General features: G+C 26.8%; 3 protein-coding genes across 4 annotated transcripts in view; 1 reads left to right on the top strand and 2 right to left on the bottom strand.

Annotated features, from left to right (window-relative positions):
- Nucleotides 1-21,629, bottom strand: part of LOC127280968 (max-binding protein MNT-like) — a 115,047-nt gene that overhangs the window by 52,748 nt on the left and 40,670 nt on the right. For both annotated transcript variants that reach the window (XM_051304408.1, XM_051304409.1), the window contains one exon: nt 15,254-15,325. In XM_051304408.1, the coding sequence (XP_051160365.1) occupies nt 15,254-15,325 (72 nt within the window). The remainder of the gene's footprint in view (nt 1-15,253; nt 15,326-21,629) is intronic.
- LOC127280982 (uncharacterized) lies at nt 1,605-6,506 on the bottom strand. Its single transcript, XM_051304458.1, has 2 exons — nt 6,381-6,506; nt 1,605-3,737 (listed from the first exon to the last, which is right to left on the bottom strand). Exon 2 carries the CDS (start codon nt 3,658-3,660, stop codon nt 2,122-2,124), a length of 1,539 nt encoding a protein of 512 aa, XP_051160415.1. The 5' UTR covers nt 3,661-3,737; nt 6,381-6,506; the 3' UTR covers nt 1,605-2,121.
- The window catches only part of LOC127280969 (ATP-dependent RNA helicase vasa), a 170,323-nt gene continuing 153,659 nt past the window's right edge, over nt 4,966-21,629 (top strand). Inside the window, exon 1 of the mRNA XM_051304420.1 lies at nt 4,966-4,969. The gene's annotated coding sequence lies outside the window, so the exon portion shown is untranslated. The remainder of the gene's footprint in view (nt 4,970-21,629) is intronic.

The following is a 21,629-nucleotide window of genomic DNA, read 5'->3' as shown; positions in this document are numbered from 1 at the left end:
TTAACTCAGGACCTTAATTGTTTTACTTAAACCCACATTTTGTGGTAAAAATAAAGTACCTAAATTTGGTACTTCGAACTTCTACCAGAACCTAAAATTCTTTTAAGATATAGGTTCAAAAAATCAGTTTTTTGCAAATTGCCGCCTTCTAAAACATATTAACAAAAAATAGTAATTATAAAAAAGAAAATGTATAAAATTCTGAGTAATTTTATAAAAAATGAGAGAGCCCTGTAGTTCGAAAATTGACCGAGATATAGCTTCCGCAAAAAAATACCATTTTTTTCGTGATTTTAGCCAAAATCCACTATTTTTCAGTTTTTTTAATATAGTTCTGAAACTAATGGTTTTTTGTAAAAATGACCAACATCACTCTCTAAATCTGAATTAGTAAAAATGTTTACCAATTTGAATTAGTGACTCACTTTTTTTGCTATTAGAGCTATTACATTCACAGAAAATTGTAAGGTATTAAAATAAGCTGCAACGCTTATTATTTTAATCCAATTTTGCTTATTTTAATACCAAAATGGATTAAAATAAGCAAAATTGGATTAAAAAAATAATAAGCGTTGCAGCTTATTTTAATGCCTTTTAATTTTCTGTGTTGTTCTTTTTTGCAAATTGTCAGGAATTTAGTCGGCTTTAACTTTCCTGTTGGTCATTTTTTTCAAAAAGCATTAGTTTGAAAGATATATTGAAAAAAATGAAAAATAGTGGATTTTGGCTAAAATCACGAAAGAAAATGCAGTTTTTGCGGAAACTATATCTCAGTCAATTTTTGAGCTACATGGATCATTTTTTTTAAATAAAATTACTTAGAATTTTATACACTTTCTTTTTTATAATAACTATTTTTATGCTAAAATGTTCTGGAAGGCGGCAATTCGCAAAAAACTGATTTTTTGCACCTATTTCTTAAAAAAAAATTTAGATACTGGTTGGAGTTATTGATCAATAAACGTTATGAACTTTACGAAGTTTTGAAGTGCATCCCTTTTTGATAAGTATAATCGATTTTGAATAATAATTAAATTTTCTCGCATCAAGCTTAATATTTAATTTAAGAAAACTCAACTACTTTAATTTATTGATGAAGCAATAAAAAAATGATTCGATGCAAAACTTGGAGAGATCGTCAATCTAATTAACTTTCAAAACAAGTTGAATTACTTTACGAATGAATATATAAATATGGGACAAAATTTCTCAAGTGATCCAATAGGAAAATAGGTAACATTGGATTTTTTTTTAAATTATAACTTTTGTATAAAAGAGTAAAAAATTTTTTTTAATCTATATGTTTTTGAAAAGTTTTATCCTGCTTTTTCCAATGGTGCAAATTATTTTTTTATATTTGAAATTTACCTTTTTTTTTGAAAATCAGAAATATTTTTGAATTTCAGGAATTATCCGAATTTCCTAGTGATTATTCATAGGATATTCCATGAACTAATAAAATTATAACAGAAGTATAACGACTTTTCAAAATGTCATTAAACCGGAAACACAGCATTTATGCAATTGAGAGTCCTTTATATACTGTAAACAAGAAATTTTTGAACCGGTTGGAATAGTAAAGAAGGGCGAAATAATCAAGAATATAATGTTTTATATATTTTTAATAAAGATTTACATTTAAAGACGGTTTAGTGCCGTTTTTAAAACAAAGATATATTATGAAGCTGAAGTACGCGACGTTTATGATAAACGATTTTTAAAGAAATAATTTTTTAAAATGAAAAATTCTATAATTTTTTACCTAAAAAATATTTCTTGTGGTTTTCATTAATCAACAAATTATACAAAAATATTTTTTAGGCAAAAAATTATAGAATTTTTCATTTTAAAAATTATTCCTTTAAAAATCGTTTATCATAAACGTTGAGTACTTCAGCTTCGTGATATATTCTGAAAATATTGTTACATAGAAGAAAATTATTATACTTTAAAAAAATATACAATATTTTCCTATAAATAATTTTTGCCTGCAATGAGCACATTTACACCGAAAGAGAACAACATAAATGTTACAAATATATATACGCAAAACGTGTGGAAATTAATCAGGATATTATTTTAACTTCTATGATTATTATTGTAAGCCTCTTATTGCACTTACTATTTGCAATACAATCGCTCAAAAGGCTCAGACATATCTTCACCATTAATTTTATTTTCATAATGAGAAACTGAATTTGCTACTTTAGCTAGCCAGTCATTATGGCTTATATAATAATGACTAGGGGACTGCATATTTAAAAAATGAATATTAGTTTGATCAATAAAAGTAAATTTTCCCCCCATAAATCTGAACTTAGTTGAAGGAAGAATTATGTAATGCTTGGAATGTGCATCAATGTTTTTCACATCAATGACTAAAAATGGATAATTCAGTATTATTTTAAAAAATTGCAAAGAGACAGGTATATGGGATTCATTTTCTTCAGATAAAATTTGATAATAATAATCCCATTCACTACTGTCTTCATTGCAATAAAGAAATGCATTAGTTGAAATGATTCTACGCTTTAAATTAGTGGTTTTCTGAAAGACATTCGTTTTTTTGCAATACAGTATTATTTGCTTGTTTTCTGCTTTTTTAAATGAATCGTACTGTCGAATTGCTAAGCTATAAATAGCTTTTTTTATTCTCCAAACATCAGGAGTATCAATATCTGTGTTTGCATTAGGATTAGACAAAAAAATTCTTATCGCATAATAATCGTCAAAGGAAATAGTGTCGAATAGTTGATTAGCCATATAATCATTAAACGCAGATCCTGGGGGAATGTTTATTAAACTAATATCTTCTTGGCTATAAATATTTTCAATAAGTTCAATTGCTTTCCTTTGGTATAACCCAATTTCCACATACGAATAAAACCTTAATTTTTCATACAACTTAGGATTATTTAGCCACTGATTATCGTATGTTGAAGGAGCGAATCCAAATTTGTTGAGATCCTTCGCGAAAACAGATAACTTTATAAGTGTAGAAAAGCTATAATGTTTTAAAATGTGCATTGCAGTAGTCTTATTACATTTTTCAATAAACTGATTATCTATTAAATAATATCTATGATGAAAGAATTTAAAATACAGTTCTTTTCGATCAGTCGGAGAAAAATTAACTTTTGCCATTACTGGTTTCGTTATAAGTTTTGATGTTTTCGTGACAATTTCTGTTGTAATTATTCCCTGAAGAATTGGAATTGCAAGTTGCAACGATTCCTTAATAGCAAAACGGCTTGTACTTTGTCGAAGAAAATCTTTCGAAAATTCACTGCCAATACTTATTCCAAAACTGATAAAGTTTGTTAGAAGTGAAATAACAATTAGTGCATCTGTTGTATAGTAAAAGGCCTTTAATACCAAGTCGTCTACGTTTGAAATGTTTGCAAAATTTCGGAATAGATGCAAGTGTTTAGTATGTCCCAAATCCATTTCCTGTGATGAGAAATTCGCGTGCTGATGTATTACTGTATTGTCAATGGACAAAGTTAGACCTTTACTTCTATTATTAAAATTCCATGATTTATTATCGCAGAATTTTCTAAGACTTGTAAATTTCGGAACGTTTTTATCAAAGTTGTTTATGATCATCAAGAAAATCATCAAAAAAGGAAGAAAGATTACCATTTTGACATTGGCATTCATATTTGTTACCTTCTTTTTTTCCAATTTGGGAGAGATTAGTGAGCCACAGAAGCTGATGTTAATAAGGATAAAATGATCTGAAAAAAATTTTGAAATTCTAGTAATATATTTTTAAAATAAATGTTAAGGAAAATGCATCGACATTTTTGCACAAAAACTGAATAAATGTTGCTTTTTATTGAGATAAGATAAGAAAATGTCATATCTATCTTTAGTCGGGAATGATCAAAATTCGAAATTTTTATAACAATAAGAACTACCCAAATGAACTTGACAATGTAGATATTCATGTACATGTTCAGGTTTTAAAGAGTTATATAAAAACAATATTCAACAGTAATTTAGAAGAAAAGTAATTTTATCTTTATTTTTTTATACATAGTAAAGTCACAAAGAAAGAAGTTATTAACCCGTTAACGCCTAAAGGTTAACTTTTCGACTTGAATTTCAATTTCGTACAATTAGCAAAAAAAAAAAAAAAAAAAAAATGTTTAAGTGTCAAACATACCGTTTTTAAACCTCCATGAAGTTGGCGTCGACGCTCAGTGCCGAAAATTGTTTTTTACAGGACGAAAAATGTCAAATTATTTTTTTTAAAAATATTTTCGGTCCAAATAATGCCTTGAGAAATTTTTTTCAAGGTATTATGTGGACCCAAAACCGTTTTAAAAATGATTTGATATTTTTGGTTATTATTTTTATGATTTTTATGATTATTTTTGGAAAAATAACTTTCAACGTTAAGCGTCGACGCCAACTTAATGGAGGGGTTTTTAATTATTTTTGAGGTCGCTCTTTCGAATGGCGTGGTTAAAATTTTCCGAAAATAACATTTAAATCCCCCGTTTCTTCAAAACACCCAAAAATTCAAGTTTTCGGCATGTTCAATTTATTTATTGCAATTCTTTCTATTTTATTGATTTCTACGTATCGTTTCGGCTATGAGAAACGTGTTCCCGATAGCTGTACTTAATGCATATGTGACGCACCGCGAGAAAAGGTACCTAAGCTCCCAAAATTTTTAGGTTATATTTTTGATTTTTGAAGTGAAAATACATAAAGAGGGTCAATTCCTTATACAATCTTTATACAAGTCATTTTGAATTTTTAAAATCTGACTTCAGATTCCTACACAGAAAATTATAAGGTATTAAAATAAGCTGCAACGCTTATTATTTTAATCCAATTTTGCTTATATTTTAATACCAAAATGGATTAAAATAATAAGCGTTGCAGCTTATTTTAATGCCTTTTAATTTTCTGTGTAATCAGCGACCCCGAAAACCTCCAAGTAACAAATTTCAAGCAAATTTAAGCAATTTAAAAAAGAATGTTCATACGTAATTTTCAAAATATTTTTGGCTTTCAGTCGCCATTTTAAATAGAAAGCTGAAAAAAACTAAAAATACGAATGCATATGTTTTAAGTATAGTTATCGGGAACTATTTTTACATGCTGAAAACTTGAATTTTTTTGTATGTTTTGAAGAAAAGGGGAGGCTAAAATATGTCATTTTTGGAAAATTTAAACCACGCCATTCGAAAGAGCGACATCAAAAATAGTTAAAAACGTAATGTTTGACAATTATAAATCTTTTTTCTGCTAATTGGACGAAATTGAAGTCTAAGTCGAAAAGTATCACATTTGGGCGTTAAAAAATAAGCCAAAAGTTTTTTGAACGTTCATATGAACGAAATTTTTTTTGCAACTTCTTCAAGTACGAATTTTATTATAAAATATTGTTCAAAATATCTAAAAAGAAGTTATTAATTTAATAATTATTTAATTTGCTGTTTTATTTAACATAGTCATCATAATTTTTAATAATTTATAGATTGAAAAAAATATTTCGTTCATATGAATGTTCAAAACTTTCGGCTAATGTTAAAGGGTTAAAAAAAAGAAAAAAATAATAGCCAAATAGTCACTAAAGTAACATCACTTTAACCCCTTGACTGTCGACGAGATTTCCACTATTTGGTCCAAAAGTGTGTTGAAAAATATTTTAATGAATTTTTATGAAACTTGGTATCTTAAGGTTTTCAGTGTCGCTGATTACGAACCTAAGGTCGGTTTTTCAAAATTCAAAATGGCCGATCCAATATGGCGGACGACAATTTGAAAATATAATGCAATTCGCTTGAAAATGGGTACTCGGGGGTTTTTTGGGGTCGCTGATTACGAATCCCATGTTAGTTTTTTAAAATTCAAAATTCAACGAGCTTCAGTCGAATCCGATCAATTTTGAAAAATTTTCCGCCATAATGGATCCGCCATCTTGAATTTTAAAAAACTGATATCAGATTCGTAATCAGCGACTCCGAAAACCCCTGAGTAACAATTTTTAAGCGAATTGTATCATATTTTCAAATTGTCGTCCGCCATATTGGATCCGCCATTTTGAATTTTGAAAAACCGACCTCAGATTCGGAATCAGCGACCCCAAAAACCCCCGAGTAATCAGTTTCAGAAATATTTGAGATGTTATTCATCACTTTTTTTAAGTTGCGCATATATGCGTCAAGAGCACTTTTGGCCAGTTTTAGTTTTACGCATATATGCGTCAGCGACAGGCAACGGGTTAAAGCAATTTTGAAATATAATTTTTTACAATTCTGTTAAATAGTATTCAACTTTTTTCTATTTATTTATACCTACATATACTTATATATTTCAATATTATTCAATAATAGTGACATAATAATTATTATAATTCTTACCTTTCGCGAAAAAGTAGAATTTTCTTACTAACAAAAAATGTAGTTTGAAAGCCTTAGGTTTTTAAAAACTATATTTACGCATTTACTTTGTAATCTTAAAAAAATAAAAAAATAAAATTTTATACCTTACTGTTTATTATAAAAACATGTATGGCGCGCATAAAAATTAATATTAAAAATTTTTGTATTTGTAAATTCAAATAAAAATAAGATTTTATTATTTTTTATCATTAATATTATTTCTACATTTTATTGTTTACATTATTTCCAAATATAAAACTCAACAACAACAAAAATAATAAAAAATTGAACTATAGAATAATTATAAAAAATATTCTTCAGAATTGATCTAGATTAATACACTAGTCAGTTATAGAACCACAATAATATTGAATTTTAAGGAAGTTCAACCCATTAACATAATCTCAAACTAAAAAGTAGTTTTTAACAGAACTAAAAATATATTTAAAATTTATTACACCCAAATTCGACATATCCAATTGTAAAATTTTGGAAAAAAATTATTTTGAGTTAAAATTTGTTGTTAAATAATAATTAACAAACATTTTGTATTTTTTCTTAAAATTTAGTAAACAATTGTAATTTTTATCCAATTCTTACAAACAATAGCTAATTTTGCTCTTTGAAAAATTTTCTACAATATTCTGTTTGTTAAATTTTATTAAAAATTATTTTGTTCAAAAGTTAATAAACAAAAAAAATTTTTATTTTTTATATTTTTTAAACAAACGATTATTAAACAAAAACACAAAATCAGAATTGTAGAGAATTTTTTCAAAGAGAAAAATGAGCCATTGTTTATAAAAATTGGATAAAAATTAAAATTGTTTACTAACTTTTAAGAAAAAATACAAAATGTTTGTTAATTATTATTTAACAACAAATTTTAACTCAAAATAATTTTTTTCCAAAATTTTACAATTGGATCTGTCGAATTTGGGTGTAATAAATTTTAAATATATTTTTAGTTCTGTTAAAAACTACTTTTTAGTTTGAGATTATGTTAATGGGTTGAACTTCCTTAAGTTTGCATTTATTCGTGATTTGTGTAATCTAATTTTTGATACTGAAATTAATAAAATTGCATTATTCGTATTATTATTTTTCTTTACTACTACATTTTGAAAAGTCGTGACATTTCTACAATAATTTCATTAATTTTTTGAAAAGCTTTTTTGTAAAAAACACACAATTTAAAAAAAATTTCATTTTCATTTTTAAGGAAGTCAGACATATATTTTTAAATTTCTTTATCCTCATTTTGCTAGGGTAACGGGTATAGCGACAGACACCCTGAGCTTACTTTCAACTTTAAATGACATTTTATCGGAATTTACTAAAGATTTAGTTATAAAATAAATTTCAAATATAAAAGATTTATTATTTCTATATTATTATTATTTTTAACAGCAGGTATCATTCACTGTCAGGGTGTCGGTCACATGTATACCGTTTACCCAAAATAATTTTATAATTTTTTGCATCACTTATTGCATTATTAAATACGTCTGCCAATGCTGCTTAGAATTTTCACTCGTCATTTTAAAAAATATGCGTACAACGAAAAATCAAAAGGAGACACTGAACAAAATAAGTGATCAATAATTACGAAATTAATGTAAATACTTTTCGATTACTATTCGTTTGTTCGATTAATTTGTCTAAATCGTCTTGGGCAAAAACCGAAATGCCTAGGAAATTCCCGAAAATAACTAGGAAATTTGGAAATATTCTATCCCATAAAAATCATTGATTAGAATTTTGATTTGAAAGAATTTTATAGAATATAATTATTTTTTAGACGAATATTCATTTTTCGAATTAGAATTTGACACAATTTTTCTTTAAACGAATTTTTATTGTACCGAATTCTTAAAAGGCCGAATTTTCATTTATCCGAAATTATAGTAAATGGCCGAACAAACAATCAACAGAAAAAACGCAACGAAATTTTTCTGTTGATTGTTTGTTCGGCCATTTGCAATTTCGGACAAATAAAAATTCGGCCTTTTAAAAATTCGGTACAATAAAAATTCGTTTAAAGAAAAATTATGTCAAATTCTAATTCGAAAAATGAATATTCGTCTAAAAAATAATTATATTCAATAAAATTCTTTCAAATCAAAATTTTAACTAATAATTTTTATGGGATAATCATGCGCCCCATTCTAAGATTTTAGAAATTATGTAGGGGAGACCGAGGAGGAAAGTAACAGAGGAGGAAAGTAACAAAGCTTATAACTTTTAAACAAATTATCGGATAGACATGGTTCAAACATATTTTTAGTCGGCACTGTTCCCCCTTCCTCCTCCATAGTGTGTCCGAGCCTGACAGGAAAGGTTAGGTCTGATTCCGGTGTGACGTGCAGAAAAAACGTCAAAAGTAAGTTTTCGTTCAAATTTTCAGTCTCGTATTTCTTTAATTTTATTGTTTTTCAAAATGTGCCTTTCGTTATTTTGTAGCCTTATTATCTGTCTTTAAGTTGTGCTTAAACAAACAATTTAACAGTTGTGTAGTTTTAACTTTTTTGTTGACATACAAGAAAAAATCGACCGAGGAGGAAAGTAACACGCTACTTTTCTCCTGTTGTCGATATTGTCCATGTTTTAACTAATGATTGAAGCAAATCGTATTTAATTTTACGAATAACAGAGATTTATTTAAGAAAAACCTGTGATCTAGGTAAGCATAAAATATCTTTAAGAAAAAAAATGAGCTAAATTCATAAAATGTTCGAAATATGTGCTAAATATGTCCCAAATATGTGCCAAATAAGTATAAAGTGTACTTAAACTTTTATGTGTTCCTAATAAAAATATTTCTAATTAATAATAGTCATTAGTCTAAAGAATTTTACATAATTTTATACTGTTACTTTCCTCCTAGGAGCTTGTTACTTTCCTCCTCGGGGGTGAGGAAGAAAGTAACAGATGAAGAGCTTGCGTAAAAGTTATACTGTGAACTGTCAATTTATTATAAATGTTTAATTCAAATTTTATTTAAAAGGTGAATGTCCAAGCTTTCATTTAATATATTGGACAAATTTATCCGACAAATATTTTTAATGCTAGCATAAAAAAACTGATTTTTGTTACTTTCCTCCTCGGTCTCCCCTATCCGAATTTCCCATCGACAATCTTAAAAGTAAATGAAGGTTGACGTAAATCGAACTACTTATATGATACATCCAATAAAAGAAAAACTCGAGTCTTTCGATGTTAATCTTTTCATGAACCAAAAACTAGAGCACTCTCTCTCTCTCTCTTTCTCTCTCTACACTCGATTCTTCAGGAGAGCGCAGAGAAGAAAGTCAACCAAGTACATAACCTAATACATATATAAATATATGACGCACCTACGTCGTCCATTGTCCCAAGATTTTGTTTTCTTTTTCATCATCTTTCGTTTCTCTCACTCTTTCCGCCCATTTTTTTTTTTTTCACTCAAAACTCTGTTTTTCCCTTGCATGGTTACAATTGACGTTTACGATATACAGGATGCGTGTGGGTACATTGAAGCAACACCGTGTGTAGAGTTTAGAGAAAGATAGAAGAAGGCCGCTCGTTTATAATTATCATGTGGATGCCGCGTAAAAATAACGCCACCAAAGTCCACCGTCGTCACTCGCCTGGTTCTAGTTGGTTGTCTATATTACGTAAGAAGGTCGATAGTCGAAAATAAACGGCTTATTTGCTCAAACTATACGAGTTGAACAAGAAAAAAAAAAAAATATATCCACCAGACGACAATGTTTTTCTTTCAGTCATTTTGTTCGACACATTTTTTTTTTCTCTTCTTCATTTTGTTGGGTATTTTTTCTCTTGCACTATTTCACACAAATGTCTTTTCTTAAATGTTGGCATGTATATATATAGTTGTAATTCTTTCACACCAATCGTTTTCAGTTAGGAGAAAAATTGATTCGGAAGAAACTCGGAAAATGGTTGATATATTCTAGTCTCTCTCTGCATATGACTCATTATTATGATGATTGTGAAAGGTACATATGTGTACGTCACGATTTCACATTTATACGATATACATATATATATATACACATTTATATGATTCAACGAGTTGTTTCTTTGTCTTGTGAAAAAAAAGGCAATAAATAAATATTGAACTAGCAAGGCTAGACTTACACGTTTCATTAGTGCCTGATGATTGACATTTTCTTTTCTTCATTCATGATGTTCAATTTTTTTTTTTCTTATATCACATTTTGCGCGCATCATTATAGGATCAGAGGAAAGTTTTTGTTTAAACCAAATTTACCATATCTACGATTTGAAAATTTTGTCTTCTTCTACTATATTAAATTGAGATTCGCTTTCATGATATCTTAAGAAAAAATTTAGCAAGCCGTTTACGAGATATAACCCGAGTCGAAATTTAGACTCTCTATAAGTTCTCTAAAAACCTCCTTTTATTCTCTCCCAACACTTTCATACCTTTCTTTTCGACCTCGAATTTGCAAAAGTGAAAATACCTGCTATATTGGAGGCTGAAAAGGAGGGTTTAAAGATGACTAGAGATGCGTAAAAGAGGTTAAAAAAACAAAAAAAAAAATTAAATTAAAAAAATGTAAAAATTGGATTTTTTTTCTTATATGGACATTATTTATTGATCCTATTGAAGATATATTTATTGGTCTTTGTCGTAATACTATAAAACTTTTAGGAGGAATAAAACTTCGAAAAATTCCAAGACCTCTTTTCAACCTCTAAACATGCAGATTTGAAAATAAGCGCATGATTTCAGGCTGAAAAGAGGCTGAGAAAATCGACAGGGTTGCTACGGTTTCGTAATTTCAAAATTCCCTGACATTTCCAGGTTTTCCAGTCCATTTTTCTTAAAATTCCCTGACCAAATATAAAATTTTTATATTAAAGTTTTAGCTTAGGGGAGATTCGGGTAGCCTGGGACACTTAAGCTTTTTTTGTGAATAAATTCTATATAAATGGTTTGAAAATATTAATTTAATTAGTTTATAGCAAAGACAATGTATCTATTAAACCATAAAAATAATTTAATCGTATAATAAATTAATTCAGTGCATTATATTTTCATATAATAATTTTTGTTGATAATTGGAATTTTTTTTTAATTACATAAAATAAACGTGTTTACTACATTAAATCTTATTTCGAAATATTTAAAAGAATTAATTTGACTAGTTTTCAAAAGTCCTACACTGAAAGGCTTTTTGTTTCAAAAATTAATATAATTTGTTTCAAAATGAGGATAACTGTATTTTTGTACTATTTAGTCGTATGAACGTACTAGTTTCTAACCAAATAATACCAAAAATTAGTATGGACCATACTAATTTTTGGTATTATTAGTATGGACCATACTAATTTTTGGTATTATTTGGTTAGAAACTAGTACGTTCATACGACTAAATAGTACAAAAATACAGTTATCCTCATTTTGAAACAAATTATATCAATTTTTGAAACAAAAAGTCTTTCAGTGTATTGATAAATAATTATCAAGTTGTGCTGGATAATAACTTGATGAAAAAAGCGTGACATGACATTCGAGTTTTTAGCGAGCTAGCTAGTAAAGTAACTACACGGAGAAAAAGAAAAAGTAATTTTTACTACTTTCAGAGTAAAACTGGACCAACTCGAAGTTTCTGCGCATCTCTGGCAATTTTTACTCCAAAAATAGTAAAATTTATTATTTCTGTAGTAAATTTTACTGTTTCCGTAGTAAGTTTTACTATTTCTAGAGTAAATTTTACTATTTTTGGAGTAAAAATTGCCAGAGATGCGCAGAAACTTCGAGTTGGTCCAGTTTTACTCTGAAAGTAGTAAAAGTTACTTTATAAAAGAAATCTTTTTTCTCCGTGTAGACAAATTCAAGCACGACTGGCCAGTTCTTTTATTATAACTAGGACAAATTTCTACTAGGGTGTGTAAGGGTGATTCTCTCAAAAAGAACAAATTATTTGTGCACAATTTTGGACGAGGTTTTTGTTAAAAAATAATAACATTAATTTCAATTAATAAATATTCTCCCAGCCATACGATAAAATTCAACAAATTTTTATGGGATCACTAAAGAAAATTTCAAGAAAATGGCAAACAACTGAATTATTGAATGAAAACTAGTGTTAAAACTCCATTCCGTAACTCCATTCCGTAACATCAGTTTTTATTCAATATTTCAGTTATTTTACCTTTTTTTAAAATTTTCTTTAGTGGTCCGATTGAAAATTGTTAAATCCTAACGTATGGCTGACAGAATTTTAAATAATTTCAATTAATTTTCATATTTTTTAACAAAATATCTTAAAACCGTAATTTGTCCTTTTTGAGAGAATCACCCGTAAAGTGATTCACTTTACGCACTGAAATATTACTTTACGCACCGAAATTTTTCTCACATAATATAAGGATTGTTTTAGACAATACAAAACCACAAAATTAAAGAAAGAACTTTACTTTTAATTTATACACTACTGCTTAATGATATTTTTCCTGATCTTCGATTGATTTTTTTAATTCTATACAATCGAAATTATTCTAATAGAGAGTTGGAATTCTTCATAATAGATACTTAACTTTAGAGGTGGGTGTTGCAAAAAATGTTGTATGATATACGTGCGTAAATCTGATTATACTCGTGTGAAACGTCACACTCGTATAATCACTCACTTTACGCACTTGTATCATAAATAACTATATTGGAGGTTTTTTTAAATTGGAGATGAGGCAAATGAATTACATTCAAAAGTTTTATTTTATTTAGAATCTTTGGAAACAGCATAGAATAGGTCTGAACTTAAAAATCTAAATACAAAATTAAATATCACTTTGTCATATACTTAATCAGTTCCAGTATTACGAAAAGAAGCACCATTTTTGCTTCAACTTTAAGCACTAAATTGAAAACCGAATATAGTATCAATAGAAAAGAATGGTAGTATTGTGAACTTGGTTATTTAAAATTTTCGCGATTCAAATACGAAAAATTAATTTTCGAAACAATATTTTATAAAATTCCCTGACATTTCCAGGTTATCCCTGACTGAGAAAAAATTCCCTGACAATTCCAGGTTTTCCAGGTTTTTCAGTACCGTAGCAACCCTGATCGAGGGTGAAAAGAGAGAAAAATTTCGGCGCGGGAAATTTTTCTAAATTTCAGAATTTCAATGATTTTTTATTATTGAATGCAACTTCTTTAAAAATGCAACAATTTTAAAAGTATTTTTTATTAAATTGTGTTTTTACATGAACTTTTTGAAAATTAAATGCAAAAAAATTCTAGAAAAATAATTTACTGTATTTTTTGCAATTGAAAAGTTACATTTTTTTAAAAGTGTATTTATATATTTTTCTAATTTTTAAAATTACTTTAAAATTACTTTTACAAAAATTGTAAGTCTGGTTCCATCGTGCGGACAAACAATCTTTTCAATATATTTCCAGAATTTTTTTAAAATACCTCCAATTTTTTTTATACTACGTACATTTAAATATTTTGATGCACTGATTACGAAAATCATAGTGACAATACCCGCAAAATTTGATTTTTATGGTAAAAACCGTAAAAAAGTACTAAAATTTTTGGTTTTTTTTTTCGTTTACTGGGTAAAATATGCAAAATTTTCAAAAAAGTACATGAGATAATAAAAAATGTATTTTAATACCTAATATCTACAACTTTTGGCTAAAAGTTTTTTTTTTTTAATTTTGCATATTTTACCCAATAAACGAAAAAAAAAAAAAAACCAAAAATTTTAGTACTTTTTTACGGTTTTCACCATAAAAATCAATATTTGCGATTATTGTCACTATTATTTTCGTAATCAGCGCATTAAAATACATAAATATACGTAGTATAAAAAAAATCGGAGATATTTTAGAAATAATGAAAAATTTCGAAAATATTGAAAAAATTGTTTGTCCTCGATCGGACCAAGCTTAAAATTTTTGTAAATTTTAAGCCTTTTAATTTAAATTTTTCAAAAATAATTGCAGAATACAGTTTTAAAAATAAAATTTTAATCTTTAAATTAAAAAAAAATATAGTAAATTATTTTTCTTGAATTTTTTGCATTTAATTTTCAAAAAGTTCACGTAAAAACACAATTAAAAAAAAACTTTTAAAATTCATGTATTTTTAATGAAATTATGAGCATTCAATAGGAAAGAATCATTAAAATTCTGAAATTTTTAAAAATTCCTATCTCGTAAGAGGCTTGTTAAAAAAATTGAAAAAAAATTATGAAAGCTAATCTCAACTATTTATTAAAAAAAAAAAAAAAAGAAAAAAAATTTACATTCCTATATACTCGCTATATTTTACCATATTTGATTCAAATAAATATATATTTATTTGATTTAAATAAACGTTTGGATGATTTTAATAATAAATTTTTAGAACTAAGAAAACAATTCGATTAAACCAAATAAACTTTTTGTTGATTCGACTCAAAATTTTGATAAACTGTTCATTTATTTAGTTAATTCAACCAAAATTTAGTATTGTTTTAAACAAATTTCTTTCTCAATGAACTGAAATAAAAAATTTATTTGATTCAAATAATCGGTCACTTGACTATTATCAAATAAACATTTATTTATATTAAAATAATTATTATATAAATCAATCGAATGATATTTACTTCAAATACAGAATTTATTTATTGGTTCAGGAAAATATTTATTTGATAACAGTCAAGTAACCGATTATTTGAATCAAAAATCTTTTCTTTTCAATGTACTTCAGACAAAATAAATAATTTTTTATACTAAATTACTAAATGTAACTACTAAATGTAACTACAAAAAAGAAAAATAAAATTAAAAATATGATAAAAAATTGTAAATAAACTCACCATCAATGATAAGCATTTTTTCTTCACAAAACAAGTCATCTGCATCTCCGCGATCCCTTTTTAATTTGACACCTGTAAAAAGAAGTGGAAGGAAAAAATAAATTATCAAATTTCCAAGTAAATTTATTAAATGAGAAAAAAATGTTATTATAATGAAACTGGAGATTTATCAACACGTGCTTCCATCTGTCGGTGATAAATTGAAAATGTATATTATATGTTTATAGAACATCGTCACGTATCTGCAGCGATGAGTGACGTCAGAAACCACGTGCATATTAGAGAATTCTATTCATGAGTACATACAATAACAATTAATCTACATTAGTGAGAGAACAGCGCTCGATGTATTTTTTTCCTTATAAAATTCTTTAATTTAAAAATAATATAATACTATAAGAAACTTTTTTTTTTAATTTTCTTTTTTCAATAACAATCTTGTATTTAAAATACACTATTATTATTATTATTATTTTTCCTACCGACAAACTTCAGACTAAATTAAAAAAATAAATAAAAAAAAAAAACTTCAAGACAATGTTCTTTACAGATAAGAAACAAGTTTATCATCTCTATACATTGTATAGCAAGAGGTGTGCTAGATTTTTTTTTCCTTTACGACAAAAGTTTCCAGTCGTGAAATAAAGAATATGACATATATATATATATACGTATATGTACAACATGAAGCTGAATTTTACACGCTTGAGGGATGAAACAATTATCTTGTTTTTAAACAAAAGTATTAACTTCAAATATTGATAGTATGGTTCCAAATGGGAAATTAAATTTGAAATTGAAACTACCATTAATTTTAATTACAAAAAAATTAGAAATTTTTTTTTTTTTTTTTACTCAAATGTGTAAGAATTGACAAAATTTAAAAATGTTTACAAACTTGAAAAAATAAGGATTAATTTTGAGAAAAAGCTTAAAAATTTGTTTGGTGTATTAGAAGATAAATGGAAAATTCTTCAAACACTCCTTTTTAACAATTAAAATCTATCAAATTTTGTCCTTAAATTGCGCCTTATTTTTTGAGATCATTTTTATTTTAAATAAATGATATTTTTTTTTACAATTTTTTATATCTAACTTCTATTCTATTTAAGATTATTATACATATACAGTGTATAAAATACATAAGAATAATTTTGAAAAATTTCGCACGCCTAAGGGATCGAACCCAGGACCTTTGGGACGAGAGCCATGTATTCTGACCACACCGCCAAGTTAATTTACAGATTTTTTTTATCTAAGACTTCTTCTTTAATATTAATACTGCACTACATTCTGTATGTAATAACAAAATAACTACATAATTTTAAAATTTTTACATCTAATAATGATTCATAGTTTTTAAATAATTTATTTTTAAAAAAAACAACATAAAATTGTTTTAAACAAAATAAATTTTCTTAAATTGTTTAATTTTTTAAATAATTGTAGATAGTAATTGTTAATAATATTTTTTAGAAAAAGTAATTTTAAAAACTTCACTCTAAAAACAGTAATCTTGATTCTAGCGAATTCCTCTTAATTTGATGCATATATTTTCCTCTTATATATTGTATCAAAAGTAATAGTCTTCATTTGAGAGGATTTTCCTCTCGCATATAATATTTGACAATTATGGTTATAAACCGATAAAGAAAAAAGCTATTATCATGCACTAAATTAAATATCTTTACCCAACCAAAAATTTCAGTATTATACCAGAGTTGACTACTGGCGCAGTACTGGTTCAGTATTGGCTGCCGAGTATGGGCAGTCTGTACTGAACCAGTACTGGTATTTTCATTGTATCCGTACTGGTGCAGTACCATCCTCACAGTACTGGCAAATCAGTACTGAGCCGATATTAAGCCACTACTGGCTCAAATAGATTTTCTTTTTGATTAATACTAGTTTACAAAAAGTTCTAGAGTGAACCCGATGAATCGTTTTGTTTAAATATTTTGTTAATCAAAATTTTTTCAACTTGATTTTATTTTTCAAAATTAAAATGTACATTATTTTCCTTTTTTGTGGATAAAATTATTCAAACAAAAAGTTCCCTGAGACCAAGTCTAAAACATTTTGCAAGATTTTCTTTTTCTTTTCAGATATGCAATAAACCAAAAAAAAATTTTTAACGATCAAACTAAAAATAAATAAATTTGTTTATAAAAAATTAATATTTTTTAAAATAAAATTTATAATATAAATTTAATTTAAAAAATTAAATACAATCGCAAGTAAAATTGCATAAATGTTATATTATCAATAATATAAAATATATAATTAACCTTTCTTAATAGAAATTATAAAAAATAGTTAAACCTACAAACTTATATATTTCAATGGTCAATAAAATTATTGTAATTTGTTTCTGGATGTTATTCTTCATTTTTTTTCCAAAAGTGAATTATAAACAAAAATTTAATGTTAATTTCAAAATAATTTAAATAATTTTTTTAATAATTACCTAATTTCAGGAAATTAGTATTCATTATTTATTAAATCATTATATTTGTGATGAGTTAATTTGTAAACTAATTTTGTTTTATGTAAATTGAATTGAATTCAATGTTAATTTATTTATATTTGATATAATAATTAATAAATTAAAGTGAATAATAAAATAATTAAATAGTTAATTGCATAATTATATACATTATAATTATTTTATAAACATTTTTATTTTTACTCAACTGTTTTTATATATTATAAAAACTTTGGTTTTATAATAAACATATTTTTATATTTATTTTTTGATTTTTTAAAATAATAATTTGCAATATATATTATAAGAAGGAATGAAAATTCTTTGTGTTTTCGATTTTATATAATAAAATATTAATTAGTTATAGTTGACTAATTTAATTAATATTTAATTTGTGTTGGGTTACTAAAAATTTCAGACACTTTTTCTTAAGCATACCAGTAAAGTATTATCTGGAGTGAAACTTATCTCTGTTACAGTTAAAGCTTTCTTTTCGTATATAATAAATTAAAAAACTGCCAGTACTCGGCCAGTACTGAACCAGTAGTGGTTACCAATACTGGTGCCAACTCTGGCAGCCAATACTGGTAAAATGTTATCATCCCAAAGTTACGCCAACTCTGGCGCCAACTCTGGCGCCAATACTGGATGCCAGTACTGCGCCAACACTTGTCAGTACTGCGCCATTAGTAAATTTTTGATTGGGTAATTAAATATTAAATATAATTAATGATTTATAGTTAATTACTTACATTAATTAATAAATTTATTTATTTATTTAACTTTAATTCAATGTTTTTGACATCAGAACCTCAAAAAAATTGTTTTGTTTTATTATTAGTCAACAAAGAATAAAAATATTCTACATTCAAGTGGAATACTTTTGTTTTAAGAGGAAAAATTGAGAGGATATTAGAAGAGGATTTTTCCTCTAAATATGAGATTACTTTTTTCAGGATGTTAATTTATTTACTTTTTTAAACTAGGAAAACTGTTTAGGCCCTAATCAGTGTTGTCTTTTGAATCTAGCAAACACCCTATTTGGGATTTCATCCGTATTTCTGGTCAGACCCATTAAAAAAAGAAATTTAAAACTAGTATAAAGAACCCTTTAATGGTACTAGGCCCATTAACATAACCTCAAACTAAAAAGTTGTTTTTAACAACAAATAAAACTACAAAAAAAAATTAATTTTATCAAATTTTCAAAATAAATTATTCCCCTCAAAAGTTTCTTGTTAAATAATTATTATTTCACTTTTATATTTTTCAATTAAAATTGATGAACAATTTTTATTTTTATCCATAATAGCTCATTTTACTCTTTGAAAGATTTTCTACAATTCTATTCGTTGAATATTAATTTTGACATAAAATTATAAAATATTTTTTTTTGAAAATTGTACAATTAAATCTTTCAATATTTGGTGTAATAAATTTTAAATATATATTTTTAGTTCTGTGAAAAATTATTTTTTAGTTTGAGGTTATGTTACGGGGCTAAGTACCCTTAATTGGTGATAATTTCTTTTTTTTTTTTTTTTTTTTTTTGAAAAAATGTTTGAAGCCATAAAAATTAATTAAATGAAACTTCTTGAGGTGCTTTCTGGTCTAATGGCTTCTGTATATATTTAGGGTGTTGCAAAAATATGACTCATATCGATATTATAATCATAAAATTATCAAAATTGTGGAAATCATAAATTTCACATTAGAAGAGTGTTATTTTTTTTTACAATATTTAACATTTTCAAAAAAATGTTATAATCCTCATTTTTGTACTGTCAAATTTTGAGGTTATGTTAAATTATTTAACAGTCAAAATATTTAAGTTTTAAAAAAAAAATTTAATTAATCACAGATTTCCTAAAAGTATCAAATTGAGACCAAAAATTGCATCAAATCTTTGCAACGTTTTGATGCACATAAGTTATATCAAAAAGAGATCGTTTTGTGTATCATTTTTAGAAATGATACACGAAACGGTCTCATTTTTTGATGAAAAAAATTGAATCAATTTATATCAATCATGGCCGAATTGAATCGACTCAAAATTAAACGAATTTTTTTCAGATATTTTGGTAATAGTACAATTGCGGAGACCATTTCACTATTTAATTTGAAAATGAAAATAACAGAAAATCAAAGACAATGTGCAATTCGATAATTAAAAAGTGACAGCTTATAAACATAACCTAAAATGCATGAGAAAAAATTTGTCGATAAAATCAATATAGCCGAGCTTTTTAGAAGGTAGATGGCAGCACTCATCTATTTTCTTTCTTTAAATTTTTTCTGAATCGTTTTTATAAAAAGCAAAACTGCCATCTACCTTCTAAAAAGCTCGGCTATATTGATTTTATCGACAAATTTTTTCCTATGCATTTTAGGTTATGTTTATAAGCTGTCACTTTTTAATTATCGAATTGCACATTGTCTTTGATTTTCTGTTATTTTCATTTTCAAATTAAATAGTGAAATGGTCTCCGCAATTGTACTATTACCAAAATATCTGAAAAAAATTCGTTTAATTTTGAGTCGATTCAATTCGGCCATGATTGATATAAATTGATTAAATTTTTTGCATCAAAAAATGAGACCGTTTCGTGTATCATTTCTAAAAATGATACACAAAACGATCTCTTTTTGATATAACTTATGTGCATCAAAACGTTGCAATAGAAAAAGATACTACCAAGTTTACTGTGATAATAAAAAGTAATTTATTGAAAACAGTTTTTTAAAAAATTTTATTCAAACAGGGAAAACTGGGTAGGCCCCGTATAGCCCTAGTTTAAAAAGAGCAAAGTAGGGTAAATTCTACACAATCAACCAATTGAAAAAAAAAAATTTTTCAAATAAATATTTTAGGGTTTTTTTTTTTTGCAAAAGGGACCTCTTTTTTTATGGCAGTTGCCATGCACAAAAAGAGATAACGATTCTCGCGATATAAGCAGAAGAAGAATGGTTAGTGAATCCACAGGTCGATAAGGTTTGAAAAATAATTAAAAGAAACGCAAACCCATCCACGTGCTAATACCGTGGAGCATAAATAGAGTATGGTGGGGGGGAAAGAGAGAGAGAGAGAGAGAGAGAGAGAGAGAGAGAGAGAGAGAAATGAAAGGGAGGGGAGGAGGAATTGAACAAGGAGGGGCATTCCCGGCCAAATCCTCCAGGTCATGAAAGCTGGCAACGTTGGAAATTGATCAGGACGCCACGCGGCCGAGCATATCTGGTGGGGGGCGACTACCCGGGGACAATGCGCATGCGCTCTTAAACGACTGATTTGCCCGCGTGTTCACGTATGTTTCCCCTCTTGTCCCCCTCTAACCGCCCATCATGGTTTACAGCACTTCTCATGCCACTTTTCCTTTTCCTATACATATAATCAAAGCTCGAATCCCCAAGAGAGTAACGTGCCAAATTGATCAAATATAAGCTTTTTTTCTTTTTTTTTTTTTACAATTTTAATTTGTTGATTCAGATCATAATACCGTTACCAAAAAAAAAAAAAAAAAATTACTACAAAATTAGTTCTTTTTTTTCTATCTATAGCAAAATTTTTCGACTCTCGAAATCTGGTGTGTTCTCTCTCTCTCTCTCTCTCTTTTCCCCTTTCAATGAGTCCTTGGATTGATTACGGTCAGATATGACGTGAGAGAGTCTTTATATATAACTATATATATATATTCGTACACCACATCCAAAGACACACTGTCAGCCAAGAAAACGATCGTTCTCTTGCAACGTTGCCAGGCGAAATGTGAGAAGAAAAAAAACAACATACATCTCTATATAAAAAAAAAAAACCTGTCATGTCTTTCGCGCTTTGAGTAAACGAAAACGATTTTTTTTTACCTCAATACTACCATTATTCTTTTTCACCTTTTG

Source organism: Leptopilina boulardi, unplaced genomic scaffold (genome assembly GCF_019393585.1).
Source record: "Leptopilina boulardi isolate dan_hultmark-lab unplaced genomic scaffold, ZJU_Lbou_2.1 LbouV2_259, whole genome shotgun sequence".
NCBI classification, from domain to species: domain Eukaryota; kingdom Metazoa; phylum Arthropoda; class Insecta; order Hymenoptera; family Figitidae; genus Leptopilina; species Leptopilina boulardi.
The sequence above is the reverse complement of the archived record's forward strand: the minus strand, read 5'-3'. Positions and strand labels throughout refer to the sequence as shown.

What these genes read in the sequence shown, in the direction of transcription:
- LOC127280982 (XM_051304458.1), bottom strand. Translation starts at nt 3,660, where the DNA reads ATGAATGCCAATGTCAAAATGGTAATCTTTCTTCCTTTTTTGATGATT.